Source organism: Equus asinus, chromosome 25 (genome assembly GCF_041296235.1).
Source record: "Equus asinus isolate D_3611 breed Donkey chromosome 25, EquAss-T2T_v2, whole genome shotgun sequence".
In the NCBI taxonomy this organism is placed as follows: domain Eukaryota; kingdom Metazoa; phylum Chordata; class Mammalia; order Perissodactyla; family Equidae; genus Equus; species Equus asinus.
Window position 1 is genome coordinate 55,977,355 of NC_091814.1, and position 14,600 is coordinate 55,991,954.

General features: G+C 54.0%; 1 protein-coding gene across 5 annotated transcripts in view; it reads right to left on the reverse strand.

The window, feature by feature from the left end:
• Positions 1 to 14,600, reverse strand: part of TMCC2 (transmembrane and coiled-coil domain family 2) — a 35,449-nt gene that overhangs the window by 14,664 nt on the left and 6,185 nt on the right. For all 5 annotated transcript variants that reach the window (XM_014829347.3, XM_014829364.3, XM_070497195.1 and 2 more), the window contains exon 3: positions 8,763 to 9,299. In XM_014829347.3, the coding sequence (XP_014684833.1) occupies positions 8,763 to 9,299 (537 nt within the window). The remainder of the gene's footprint in view (positions 1 to 8,762; positions 9,300 to 14,600) is intronic.

Here is a 14,600-nt window from a genome sequence, read left to right on the forward strand (position 1 = left end):
CTCTTCCCTTAACTGCCATGCATGTCCCTTCTTCCTTTAATACTCTCAATATTTAATTTGTTATCATCTCTTCCTTTCCCCTGGTTATTGTTCTTCAGTCCCCTCTTTTTTTTATCATCCTACTTACTTTTCTTTATCTTAGGGGAAAAAAGTACAAACCATACCTTCTGAAGGATGGGAAACTGGAGAAGTCACAGGCTTTAGGAGCAAAGACTAAGCTGAAAAGCAGCTAAATTTAGCAGCTCAGAATACAAGGTGAGGCCTTAAAAACTCTCAGCCTCCAAACACGCTCGGAAGGCCTCCCAGTGAGGAGGCCTGCGTGAAAGGCCCCTCTTCTCCGAGGCTCACCGCCAGGAAATGGGGGTGTGGGAAGGGGTCCGTCTTCAGAGGTGCCCTCCCGTACCACTCACTTTTAGGCCCAGCCAGAAGGTGCATTTTCTTAGAAACTCATGTCCCAGAGAGCCCTGCTTGCCCTGGGGAAACGCAGGAGGAAGGTTCCCATTCTTCAGGGTGAACGGGAGCAACTGAGGTAGGCACATTTCCTAGGAGCAGGTGGGGGCGCTGCCACACGAGCTGGAAAGGCAGACGGGAAAGGCCAGGGTGGAGAGAGCAGTGGGGGACATCAGCGGGCACACGCCAGGCCGCCTCTCAGCTGCTTCCAGGGAGGGGGGAGGGCATCTCCTCCCCTCACCCTGGTCCTCTGTCCTCTGTCTAAGGCCACGCACACTCCTTGGGGCAGGCCTCCTCAGGCACAGACCCGAGCCAGGTTCCAGAAGGTGGAGAGAACCACTCACCTAGTCACTTTTAGGAAAATCGAAATTGGTGCCAGGCGGGTAGAAGAGATGGACAACTCTGTGCCTCTCATGGCCGCTCTATTTTCCCAGGGGAGAGGACACTGGGGACAGGTCCAGGAGAAAGTGACCCAGAGAGGAAGCAGCGTCTTCTTTTTGGGCAGTTTTTAGCAAGCAGAGCACCCTCCAACCCACCCTATTTGTCAAGAATAATTTAGAACGATTCCTTTCAAAAATCTGAGGATTGAAACACAGAAATCTTGAGGCATCCTGCTGTCAAGGGCTCAGACCTTACCAGAGCTGACGCGATTAAACGAGAAATGTATGTGAAAGCATCCTGCAAGCTGTAGGGTGCCATTCAACTGAGTGCCAATGCCAGGAAAGCTCCAAGGGACATGTCAAAGGGACGTGACCGACAAGGCCTGGGGGCATGTCCATGATGCTGCTGAGCCCCTAAGGAGTCCGTAGACAGGCATGGGGCCCAGATCATATTTGGGTCTGAAGCTGCCTTCTCAGGCAATGAAGAAACCTTATATAATGCAGTTAATATTACATAGCACCTGTCTTTCCAGGGCAGGGTTCACCTTTCCAGCTACCCAAAGGAGGCCTCCTGGTCACAGTATCATTCTGGATCTGATTTAGCTTTGGCTGAGAATGCTGAATTATTCAGTAGATATGAATACTGGCTATCCAGTGGTGGGGTATCTGGAGAGGTGGAAAAGGATGCAGTAAGAACTCCCTAAATCCAGGCTTCGGGGAAAGTCAAAGAGACAAACACAGCAGGGGCATCTGAGTCAGCACCTGGAGGATGTGGGGAACAGGGGCCGGGGACCAAGAACAGTTAGACAAGCTGCTTGCAAAACCCCAGCACCTGTCACTGGAGAGGGAAGGGAGGTCAGAGAAGGCTACTGTTCCCAGAGACTTCACTCACTGCCTCCAGCCCCCCACTGCAGGGCAGGAGAGCCCTTGGTTCCCCAGGAACCTAGAAAGAACGCAATGGGGCATGTGCATTCATCGTTGCTTCTATTTCAGAGCCCTCTGCCCCATGGGGTATAAACAGAGAAAGCCCAAACTGTGCCTACGAAAAGAAAAAAGAGGCAGAAGCACGGATCAGGTTAATGATACTGTATTTCCATTGCCTCATCTGGCACCAGAGGGGACCAGGGTCACATTTCACATCTCAGGGATGTGTTGGGTCCAGGGAGAAATGTGCCTGGTGGCTGGGGAGACCTGTGCCAGCTCCCATGACCCATTCCCACATATAGCACCGGCTCCTTGCCGTCTGGAACTGGATGACACAGAGCTCCTCTTGGTGCTGATTGTTATTGGCTCTGGCATGGGGGGCTGACACCCAAACCTTGGCACACCTTCTGCTGAGGTGTCCGAGGGAGCTGAGGCCGAGGCTGAGGACCCTGAGGGAGAAGGCTGGGGACCTGACTGGCATCTCCCGCCTGTGTCTGGGCTGGCATCATCTCAGCGCCTAGGGGCTGCATAGAGCCCCAGAAGACTCCCACAAGGTTGTGGCCCGAGCTTAGAGACCAGCAGATTAAGAATGTACAACATCAGGTCTTGCCAGGAACCTTGGACGCTGTCTAACTTCGCCCCTTGCACCTGGGAAAGTCTGTACTCCCAGATGCCAGAGCTAATCTGGAGAGCACTGGGAACTTTCTATCTAGAAAGAAAGTCATGGATGTCTGCGGGGAAAACGAATAAAGGCTAACTCTGGAGGCCAGTGGCCTGATGGGGCAGCTAACTGAGCCCACAACTCCATTCTAAAGTCAGGAGGGGGCTGCTGCTTACGGTCTCTGGTGTCAGAGCTTTGGGTAAGGGGCAGAGTCCTCACTTTTTGGCCCCCTCCTGATCAGAGAGGATTCTTAAAAGGCAAGGAGCTTCACCTGAACATGAGGAACTCAAATCAGACTAGAGGAAGAACTTCTTGACTCCCAGGTACCACAAGACACACGGCTATGGCGGGGCCTGAAGGCCCCTGGGCAATAGGGGCTTGGACTGCTGGGACAGGGAGCGAGCGTTCATGGCAACTGCAGAGTCCCCCTGCCTGGGCCTGGCAAGCAGCTAGCAGCATAGGCACAGTCTCGGGAGGCCGTGCGGCTGCCTGCTTCCGGCTCTCCCTCTGCCTGAGGGGCCTTTCCATGCAGAGGAAGAGAGAAGGGAAGACGGGACGAGATGGGTGCAGGAGGGGAACAGAGAAGGCAGCTGTCCCCCCCAGGAACTGGGGGTGCGTTCAGACAGGCACAGACCCAAGCGTGCCCAGAGGTGACAGGACAGGCGGAGCGTCACACGGCTCTGAAGGTGGATGTATTTGTGTGGACAGACCAGGGGACCCAGCTGGACCCTGGAGCAGAGCCCCTTCGGCCTCCCATGTAACCTGGCCTCCAAGCTCAGACACATCAGGAGGCCCCACAGATGAACTGCCTGGCCTCCCCCAGATGCCCAGGGGACATGTGTGAAAACTCTCTCAACGAGCTGACACCCACCTCTGAACCAGCAGGCTCCCAGACACAAATAAACCAGGGCCCCTTGGCGCCAGCCAAGAGCTGTCTTCTTGGCAAGGGCCTGGAGTCAAGAGTGGCCCTCACTCTCACCCCTCGAAGTAAACAGGGGTGCTTATTTACACAAGGGCAGAGAAGGAATCTTGTTGTTGGATAAATCTGTGGAGGAGTACCGAGGGAAGAGGCTGTCCCAGGTCTGATCTGGTTCAGGTGATGGCAGAACACCACTGCCTTCTCTGTCTGGGGCCTGGAGATAACGCCTCCATGAGGCCACAGGGAAGCATCCAGTCACGGCGTCATCTCTCCACCCTCCCACCACACCCCGCAACACGACTGGAGAGACCTTGGCCCCCTCTCCCACCCTGTGTGCCCTCAAAGCCAGAGAGCAGCAGGCTGGCCTGTTGTCCTGCCGCTGGGCACCTCCGTGCTGGTCTCTGGGGCTGCCAGGTGCCCTCTGTGAGCTCCCGGCTCCCGCCCCACCCTACTCCTGGTCCTCAGAGGGGACCAGCCACACTACATACAGGAGAAGGGGCAGCCAGGGCAAGGCCAGGGGCCAGCCCGGCAGAGCCGGCTATAAAGCCAGCACACTCGCACCATTCCTCTCCCCAGACCCTCTAGCTGAGTGCACCCTGCACAAACCCAGAAGGGGTGAGAGGAACGTAGGGACAGCTGGAGAGAGGTTTTGAACAGGCTGAAAGGGAAGCAATGACCAAGCTAGACATGGAAGAAATGGCGGAAAGGGGTCCCAGCATGGGACCCCTGCAGGGGCTCATCCACTCCCAGAAAGTCTGGGGGCAGGCAACGAAGGAAAGAGGAAGAGTTAGCCCACTTTCCCGAGAGTACACACATTCTAAGAACTGCCGCTCAGCAAAAAAGAGCGTGGAGACCCACGTGCCCAGGGACCAGGGAGCCTAACTCCACTGCTCTGCACGTACCACCCGTGGTTCCTGCGGCAGCCTCCAGGGCCCAGGGGTCCCAGAGGTTAAGTCCATACACAGACGGAGAACCCCAACATCACCTGCATTCTCCATTCACCTGCCAACGCCCCAGGGTACCAACGAATGACGACAATTTCTCTCCACTTTACAGACATAAGACGGAGAGAACAGCTACCTTGCTCAGTGTCACACAAATAGTAGAAAGCAGAATGGCGAGTCTGAGACAGCAATTTGTGTTTGTTTTAAAGGGAAATCATTTAAGGCACAACCCCGATGACAGCTAACTGGATCTGGAGGGAACAAATGACAGCCAAACTCCATCACCACGGCTGAGCTGCTTCCTGGGACCAGGAGCCCCTATCTGTCCCTCTGATGCACCCCTACTCTCCTTAGGGTGCCAGGTCCCCTACTTTCTTAGGGTGGGGCTGGGCTGAGCCTCTCTAGGACAGCCCCAGAACTTTAGCTGCCTCCAGGGTGTTTCAGTAACTCAACCCCCACAGGGCCGGCTCTGGTCCGAAAGCCAGCTGGTGAGTTCTAAACAATGGCAAGGGGTGTGGGTGGTGGAGGAGGCTTATGAATTAAAAATAGATGCTAGTAATCACCAGGGAGCTCACAGAGAGCATGTGGGGCCCTGTTTACTAGAGAGAGAAGAATACCGTCTATTCATGCCCAGAGACGGGGGTGGAACCACCACAGCTTCTCACACCAACCACTGGTCTCTGGGTCTGGGGAAGTCAGCTGACAGGGCAGGGCTTCTGACAACTGGAAGACCCCTTTCCTCGGGATGTGGAAGCAGCCCTCAGGACCCCCAGGGCCACGTCCGTCCCTGGAGGGACAGCTCCAGGTCCAGAAAGCTGATCACTAAAGGGCAAATGGAAACCAAGAGATGAGCCCCTCCTGGGCTGAGGCATGCCTGCGCCCCGTGGATATTGCCTAAAGCGATCCCTGGGGATTTAGTGCCTGCAGAGCTCAATTTGGTCTTGTGGACACGCTGGAAACACGGGGTCCAGTCTCTTCTCTGCCAAGAACTAGTTGGGCGCCCTCAAGCAAGCAGCCTCTGATTGCTCTAGGCCTCAGTCTACCCATCTGTAAAACAGAGACAATAACACCTACCCTGGCAACTCCACAGGGGCGTTGTTAAGATTAACCAGGCAATATATAAGACAAAGCTTTGGAAAGCTGAAAGTTTTAAATAAGGATGGAAAACAGTCATAGCAACAACCATTTCCCCCATTACTACCTTGAACCCAGGCAACCGGCCCCCTAGTCAGCTCACCCAAGAGTCTCCAGGCCTGGTCTTCCACTGCAGCAAGAAGAGAACCCTGCTTCCCTCCGGATATCTCAGGGTAGTGTGAAGAGCAAACACAGCCACGTGGAGAAGCCTCCTGGAGAAGCTCCCCGGCTTACACCCTGCCCCGCCCCCGGCCCCCGCATCCCCAGTCAGCAAACATCAGCAACCCTTTGCCAGCTTCCTCCGGTGCCCACTGCCCACCCACTCCGTCTGCTCAGGCAGCTGGAGACTACAAGGTTCACGTTCTCCCTCCCCGTAAAATAGCTGTAGTACCAGAGACCCTTGCTTGGCAGGATTTTTCTAATTCCATTTTAAAATGTATTCACTGCCTCAGCAGTGAGAGGTGGGCCTGGCTGCAGTTGCATGCAGACTGCTTGCTCATTAATGTCCGAACAACTTGCTTCATTCCACTGGGCCCCTCTAGGGCTCCATTCCATAAGGCACGTTACCCTTTTAGCCGACACATCCAGATCTCACTCTTGGAACAGACTTCTCCACAGTTGAAACTGTGCTTGCAAATGGTCCAGTGCCATCATTTTCAAATACTATCTACATGCTGACAACTCCCAAATGTATGCCTCCAGCCTGGATCTCTCCCCAAGACTCCAGACTCATACATCTGACTGCTTATTTGGCACTTGCACGTGGATGTTTAATAGTCATCTCAAACATAACATGTCTACAACCTAGCTCTGATTTCGGCCCCCCACAGCCCCTGCCAGACATCGGTTCCATTTGCTGTTTTCCCCAACTCAGTTAATGGCAGTTTCTTCTTTCCACATGCCAGGCCAAAGACCTGTGTGCCCTCCTTGCCCACTCCCTTTCTATCATGCCCCACACCCATCTGAAACCTTTGTAGCTCAATCTCTGAGGCAAATCCAGCACCCAGCCGCTTCTCCACACCTTCACACGCCTACCCCGCGGCAGGCTACGGTCATCCCACCCCGGAGGGCCCAACAGCTTTCCAGCTGGACCCCACCCTCCCCCCCGGCTCCCAGCCTATCCTCCACACAGCAGCCAGAGTGACCTTCTTAAAAGGTGTCGCTCATCTGTACAAAGCCTAATGACTTCCCAGCTCACTCAGAAAAAAGTCAAAAGCCCTTTTCCTGGCCTATCAGGCCCTATGTGATCTGCAACCCTCCCTACCCATCTTTCAAAAACCAACAAAACCCAGACTGCCTCAACCAGACCCCACTGTCCCTTCTCCTCCAGACAAGCGGCAGGTGCTGCTTCCACTCTCGCCATCTCCTCAATCCACTGAGACTGATTTCTTGCCAGGGATCAATGACTGTACTGCTTGATACTGCCCGCGTACATTTCCAAACCCACATCTGCCCGCGCACTGCTGCCGCATCTCACTCTGTTGATTACTTCCTTCTTCAAACTCCTTTCTTCTTTTGCTTTGGCGTCATCTCTCTCCAGGTTCACTCCCACATATCTGGCTGCCCTGTCGCCTACATGTCGGATCTGTCCTTGGCCTCCTTCTCACTCAACATGTGCCCTTTGAGGGTCGCATCCATACCCATGACTTCAAGCTCAGTGCTGACTCCAGAGCACCCACCCCGCCCATCTCTCCCCCATGAACCGGACTGCCAGGTGGTGCTCCCCAGCTGGACAGCTCCCAAACACACTTGCAACTCAACACATCCAACACTGAACTCATCACCTTCCTCCCAAAACACGCTCCTCCTGTGCTTCCTCAACTAGAGGACACCCCATCCCTGAAGCTGCTACAGCAGAAACCCTAGGATCCTCCTCAGTCCTTCCCTGCCTTTGTCTCGCATGTCCACTTTCTCACCGGGTACTGTGGAGTCTAACTCCCAAATGTCTTCTGAACTTGTCTCCTCTTTTCCCTTCTCACTACTGCAGCCTGGACTTCTGCACTAGCTCCAAAAACACTTTCCAGGACTGCACTCCTGTCCCCTTTCCCAATCTACTGTCTACACTGAGACCCAGAGGGACCTCCTCTCCCCAGTTTCCTGCCTAACACCCCTTGATAGCTTCGCCCTACCCTGTGATCAAGCCTCTGCCTACCTGTCAGTCCTCAGAAGTGCTGGAGGCTTGAACCATGCTGAGCCCTCACAGCCCCTGGCACCAGCTCACTTGCTGTTGCACATGCTACAACCCTCACTCGCCATTTCCCTCCTCTCAGCTCTTCCCTGGCTGAAGTGCACTCCTTCTTCAAGACTCAGTCGATGGGTTCCTCCAGAAGGTCTTCACCAACTGCCCCCGCCCCGCCCGAAGCCCCCACAGCCTCTATCACAGCCTTTTCACCCTATTCTGTCCATTCACCCATCTGTCTCCCCGCCCCTCTGGCTTGTGGGTTCTTATAGCACATAACAATTATTCAAAAAATACTTGTTACAGGAATAAAAGAGTGAACACAGAAATTCATGAAGTACCAAACTAGATGTTCTCCTCACCAAACAACCCTCCACGATCCCTCCCCTATCTTTGTTAACAACAAAAACGATACTGTGCCGGCTCCATTCCAAGTACTTTACACATACGAACCCATTTAATCCTACAACTCTGCTATTATTATCGCCATTTTCTTTTTCTTTTCTTTTTTTTTTTGAGGAAGATTAGCCCTGACCTAACATCCGCCACCAATCCTCCTCTTTTTGCTGAGGAAGACTGGCCCTGAGCTAACATCCACTGCCCATCTTCCTCTACTTTATATGTGGGATGCCTGCCACAGCATGGCTTGACAAGTGGTGTGTATGTCCGCACCCAGGATCCGAACTGGCGCCAGTTCCCCGAAGCAGAGCCCATGAACTGAACTGCTATACCACCGGGCTGGCCCATTATCGCCATTTTCAGTCAGGGAAATTGAGGTACAAAGAGGTTTAAGTGACTGATGCAGTGCAAGTGGCAGAACCAGGGTTGGTGCTAATCTGTGCTCTTAACTACTGTAGGCACTGCCTCTTGATAGCGTGTTTAAGGAAAACAAACCAACACCAACATCAGCCTGAGAAAAAGACAATTCTGAAATACAAACTCCTAAACAAACAGAAATTAGCCATTTGGGGGTCATCTCTTGCTTTTGGCTTAGTCTATCTCTGACGCCTTCAACCAGGCAGACAGCTCTGCAGGCGGCAGGGGCGTCCACCCCCACCAGACACGGCCCCCAGCTCAGCTCCCCAGGTCCAGACATGCCTCAGCAGACGGCTCTTGCCTCTTGAGTAGCCCCCCGCCCCCCCGCGAAGGCCCTGCTCTTGCCCGGTCTCACCTTGTCGCCAACGCCCTCGGCCTCCTCGGCCAAGAGGTACACGTTGCCACCATCAGCCAGCAGCAGGGCGGTGTCGGTGGTGGAGGAGGAGCGGGGGCGGCACTGGTGCTGGTGCAGGATGGCGGCCAGGCTGCTGTCCTGGGGGGCCTTGCGCAGCAGGTGGGGGCTGCCACGCTGGGGCTCCAGGGAGCTGCTCTTGGTGCGCCGGCTGCCGCCCCCGCTGCTGCCGCCCCCGCTGCTGCTGTGCAGGCTGGCGCCCCGCTTGATGGAGGGCCGGGAGCGGATCTGCTGCAGCACACGGTTGAAGGCGGTGGGCCGCGCGGGCAGGTCGTGAAGGGACATGGCGTAGGAGACGCGGTGCATCTCCGGGGAGCGCTCCTTCTCGTCCGGGGAGTCATGGTCAGACAGGCCCTGCTGCTGCTGCTGCTGGGAATCCTGAGACGTCTGGGACTCCCTCTCCCGCGACCGGCGGCGGCTGTGGAACAGGTGCTTCAGGCCGTGGCCAAACATGGAGCCCTCCGAGAGCTGCTGGATTTTCTTAAGGGGAGAGATAAAGAGCCTGGTGAGTGGAGGGCTCTGAGACGCCCCTTGCTGGGGGCGGGGGAGGGGTCTGCTCTCGGGAGGTCCCTGCCGCCACTGCAGCTGTCTGAATCTGGATGATCCCTGTGAATGGCCCGTCATACCTAAAAGGTCACCTTGCAGAAGGGGGCAGCCCAGACCCACTCTTTTCATTCCCAAAGAAATGCACCCCGTGGCTCCCCACAGGACATTCCCAATCAACAAGGGGGTTCAGGTCACTGGTCACGATATCCTTGTGGCCAGGCTGGGGCCTGGGGCCTGGCAGCACTCGGCTTGCGAGGTTGCATCCCTCTGGACTGATTCTCCCCTGCCCCCAGGCCCTCCCTCCTTCTAAGTTAGGTCCCCCTTCAAGCTGCACTGGCTCTTTCAGACCACAAGGCCCCCCGTTTCCAAAGATGCCTCACTGCCTGGGAAAATCAGGTCATACATGCAGGTTATACTGTTGTAGCAGACACTGCTAATTGCCTACCCAGTATCTATTCCCCTTTCCTCCTTACCACCCAAACTGCATGGTCCTAATGAGCCTTGCTAAAAATTCTTGCTTCATCAGACTCCCTTGCAGCTAAGAATAGCCACATGGTATAGTTTTGGCCAATGAAAAGCAAGGTGAGAGTTTCTCGGAACACTTGCTTTCCTGATAAAGGTACTGGCCCTTCATACTTCTCCCCATCTGGAACGTGGAGGTAATGCCTGGAGATGCAGCAGCCATCTTGCAACCACAAGATGACTGGCATGATGACGAAGGCCTACAAACACAGGACAGGCCTGAGAACCTGATGGCCCTGTGAAGCCACCAAACCAGTTGTGAATGCGTGTCCTGGGATTCTTGCTGCAGGAAAGAAAGAAACCTATCTGTGTCTACACAACTCTAGTATGACACTCTGATATTTGTAGCCAATCACATTCTTGATAGAGTTGGCAATAAAATAAACATTACTGGAGCTTCCGGATTGATGGAGACATCCACGTGACAGGAGGGTGGTGAACGCCAGTTCCATCGGGAGAGAAGCTCCTGCACTCAGGACCCTTCTGGACCTCGCCCTATGTACCTCTTTATCTGGCTGTTCATCTGTACCCTTTATAACAAACTGGTAAACGTAATAAATGAATAAACTTTACTTCCATGGGTGCACCCTGCAGTGCAGGCAGAGACTTGAACACTTCTTTGGCATAGATGTCAGAACAGCTACCCACACGGGCATCTTTCCCCTCAAATTGGAACAGACTGAGGAGGCCCTGGAGCCCAGGCTGCCCCAGCCCCAGCCCCCTGCCCCCCGCCTCAGCTCTGCTGCCGAGATTCTGCACAGGCTCCCCAAGCAAGACGGCTCAGAGAAGGGCAGCCGGCCTGCCCGTGCTTGGCAGAACCACGTGCGACCCCATCCAGACAGCTGCCTCGGTCAGCGGGCGGGCGCATGCGGCCGGGCTGAGCCCCCGGGCAGGTGTCAGGGCCAGCGGGAGGAGGGCTGGGACCTGGAAGGACAGGTGAGAACCCACACTCTGTAACCGGGGAGGGAAGCTCAGAACCCAGCGCGGGGGGCGCAGTGCGCCACAGCAGGTCTTCACCCGTGGGAACCACCCATAAACTCATGAGGCAGCCTCAGCCACTTAAAAACATTCCAAATTACACGTGCTGGGTTCCTTTGTTTCTAGAAACAAACTTACAGAGCGGAAAACTTAGCCCATGCAGCAACCAAGAAAAACACATCTTCAGGTCTTCCGAACTCGCTGGCCCAGCTCTTACTGTGACCTCACACCTCAGCGCTGTTTGTGTAGACGGCCGCACTTGCATCTGGATGTTACTGTACTTTCTTGTATTTGTATAAAAGTTTAGGATTTTCATTTTCACCTCACTGGAGTTCCCTCACAATCTTCACAGTAGGTGGGACCCTTACATCACCCATTTTACACACCAAATAAGTTACACAATCTCAGACCCGAGCTGATACCAGACCTCCCTCCAGGTATCGCGGAGGGGCCAGCTGGCTCTGGCATTTGCCCAGCTGCTTCTACCAAATGGTCACAGTCCATATTGCAAATTGTCTTCCTAGCATCCTATCCCAGGCCGATTTCTCCTCTCCTAACCTGGCTTCTCCTGCACTGTGGCCTCTCTTCCGTATCCACACAGATAAAGAGCTACCCTTCGCAAGCCTTCCCCGGAGGTCCTGGAGCTCTCAGGCATTTCCCCTCCCTCAGCCCCAGGAAACGGGCGGGGTGCTGTGGACAGCAACCATCACTGTCTGCCATATTGCCTTAGAGCCTAAAATCCTTGGTCAGTTTGTTTCTAATGTTTCTAATGTTATACAACAGCATTATTCAAAGCACTTTCCAATTTATGCTGTCCTTCTAGCCTGACGCCAGCCTAACCTCAGGAGGGAGGGTGGGACAGATGAAGCATCAGTGACTCCATTTTGCAGATGAAGAAACTGAGGCCCAGCACAGTTAAGTGGCTCATCTAAGTCACACAGATGAACCCCCAACTTCTAGTCTAATTTACCTTCACTGGCTCACACACTAATTCCAAGACTCAAGTAGATACAGTATTGACGTGTGTCCCAGAACATTATCAAAGGCAGGATTAAAACAAAACAAAAATGCCTGGGCCAAGGGGCATCAGGTCCCTGAGGTATAGCGTTGGATCTGCCCATGCCACATTGTGGGGCTTGGGCAAGACCTTTAACCACCAAGAAGGGCCTTCATTTCCCACCTCCCCATTTGTCCTGCAGGTGAAGGAAAGCCAGGGATGGTGACTCAAGTGACCGCAGAACCTCTGCCCCAGCAGCTCTGACGAGTCTGCTGCAGTCTACGGCAGGCATGAGGGAAAGACCAAAAAAGACGACAAAGAATAATGGGGGGAGCGGGGTCTTGCTCCAAACGAAGGGGTTCTTCCTTACTTACAAGGTGCAGGCGAGAAAATAGGGTGACATGCGGCCAGGTTGCTTCTGCACGTGGTGTCCAGGAGGAGACGGTTAAGGGGTTTTGACATCACATGGTAAGCATTGAAAAAAAAACCTCATCACATACACATAACCAGCCACAAGTTCTGGAAAACGAGGAAAGCCATGGTGACTAGCTTGAGGGAACTGCCTCCAATGCAGCAGGAAGCGCCACCTGCTCTGACTAACCGGTTCCAGCTACTAAATGTCACTTGCTTTTCCACACTGACTTTTGCTTTTCCCCAGCTGCCAGAAACCATTTTGCTGGCCAAACGAAACCATGTGTTAGGAAGAGAGAGTGGAGATGTCTCAGAGTTAGAGGTGGGACCCAAGCAGAGCCCTCCTGACCCACAAGAATAAGCAAGAACTGTCCCAGAACTGCCCGGAGGCAGGAGCCACTCAGAAAGGAGAGTGGGGGGTCAGGGGCCGACACCCGGGGGGCAAACGAGGGGAGTCTGCGTCTCCGCCTGGAGCTGCCTTTGAGGGCAGGAAGGACCCGTTTTCTTTGGGTGCCCTCCTTCTCTCAGGAAGAAAGAGTGGACTAGATGGTTTCCGAAGGTTCCTTCCTGAGAAGCCTGTGGTCTCTGAACAGCTGGGCTTCCTCCGTTTTCCCCCCTGGGTGTGGGTCCCCAGAAGGGGAAGTCTGCTCCAAAATCTGCAAACACAGCTGCATGAGTAAAACGCTCCAGGGTACAGTGTCTTGGCACCATCTGGTTAAAAATAGCCTAAAGCGGCTTCTAATTCCTACAGGTCCCCGTGTTTTTAACAACTCCCAGAAAAGCCGAAAGGATTTTAAAAAGTCACACTAACCCACAGCTAATTATCGTACCGGCAGCCGACTGCACGTCCCTTCCTCCCACCTGGGTCTCACACTCCCTCTGCCCACCACTGGTTGGGCTGGAGCGTTCAGTGGGGTGACTGGGTCACCGTGAGCCTTAGCAAGCCTAGGTCGCCAACGTGCCTCTATTTATAGGGTCTCTATGGAAACAGGGCCAGCATCAGAGAGCTAATCGCTGTGAAAACCCACAGAGTCCTACTCTGGGGATACAAAGTGACTGCGGAAGTCTCCAGTTGTCCTTAAGAAGCTCTGGGTGGGGAACCTGAGTTGGAGCCGAGAGGAAGCATCACCCCAGGTCTGGCGCTGACGACCACACAATGGAGAGGAGTGAACAGCTGCAACTCTTCAGGCCTGTTTGGGGCTTCTGTTAGAAACATAGTGATGAAAGATTTTTGGAATCATGTTTTTCTTCCCTGGCATCACAGCTGACATTAAAAAACAGATCTCAACTCAGGGGCAAATGATTTCCCCATCCCCAATTTTATTTTAATTCCTTTCCTGCTTAGACAATTCTGCCTGGAGCCCATGCAAGTCGGGAAAGGTGACCGCGCCCACTGGGTCTTCAGGCAGAACCAACTGACGTATGCCAGCGTGGAACGTTTTTATTAAAGTTACCTGCACACCGTGCCCTCTCTCTGCGTCTTCTCATCCCACCCATCCCGCCCATCCTCCACCGCCTCCCCCTGCGCAAAGCCCCCTGACCACACCAGTCTGCAGATCTCACCACGTGGCTCTGCACTCGAGCTCATTATCTGCACCACTCATCCTGCAATTAATCACGTCCTGCCTTGTGACATGGCTTCTAGTGCTCTCTCAAACTGTTATCCAACTTCTCCTCTGCTTATGGATGGAAGCCTCGATGCGGATAGGAGCGAATGGAGGGCAGGAGCTGTATCATCTCTATCTTTGTGTCCCTAAGACCACCTGGCAGAAGCCTCAACACAAACAAGGCGATTGCCACCTCACTATTTGTGCGTTCATTTTCTGAGTGGAAACTATCCAAGTCTACAAAACCATCTTAAAAAGGTGATTCAATCCTTCGACAACTACCTTTTCCAAAGATTTAAAATGCTCGGTGCAGCAGCTTTCTCGTGTCTACCCCAGACCCGTCCACTGCAGTTGAAGCCCTTGTCTCAGGCTGCCGTCTGACCAGCTGCCGAGACTGAGCTGGCTGGCAGCAGATGAACACAGACCAGGAGCCCGAGTGTGTTCAGGTCTTCACACACAGCTTAGGTCAGGGCTCGTGTTCATACCGGTAGCTTTGTTTTCCAAGTGGTCATCACTCAGTTAACTTGGCTGGACTAAGGAAGCCTTTAGCTTTTTGGTTTGAAAAGTAAAATATTGTTTTTCTCACACAATCACAAAACGTACCTGCTATCCCTCAACAGCTTTGTTCTAACGTCTCCCAAGGAGAGAGGCTTAAGTGTTTGGCTGATAAAGGTGGGCCCTGTCCAGTCACAGCCCCTTGTTCTGAGAAAGCACCCTCCG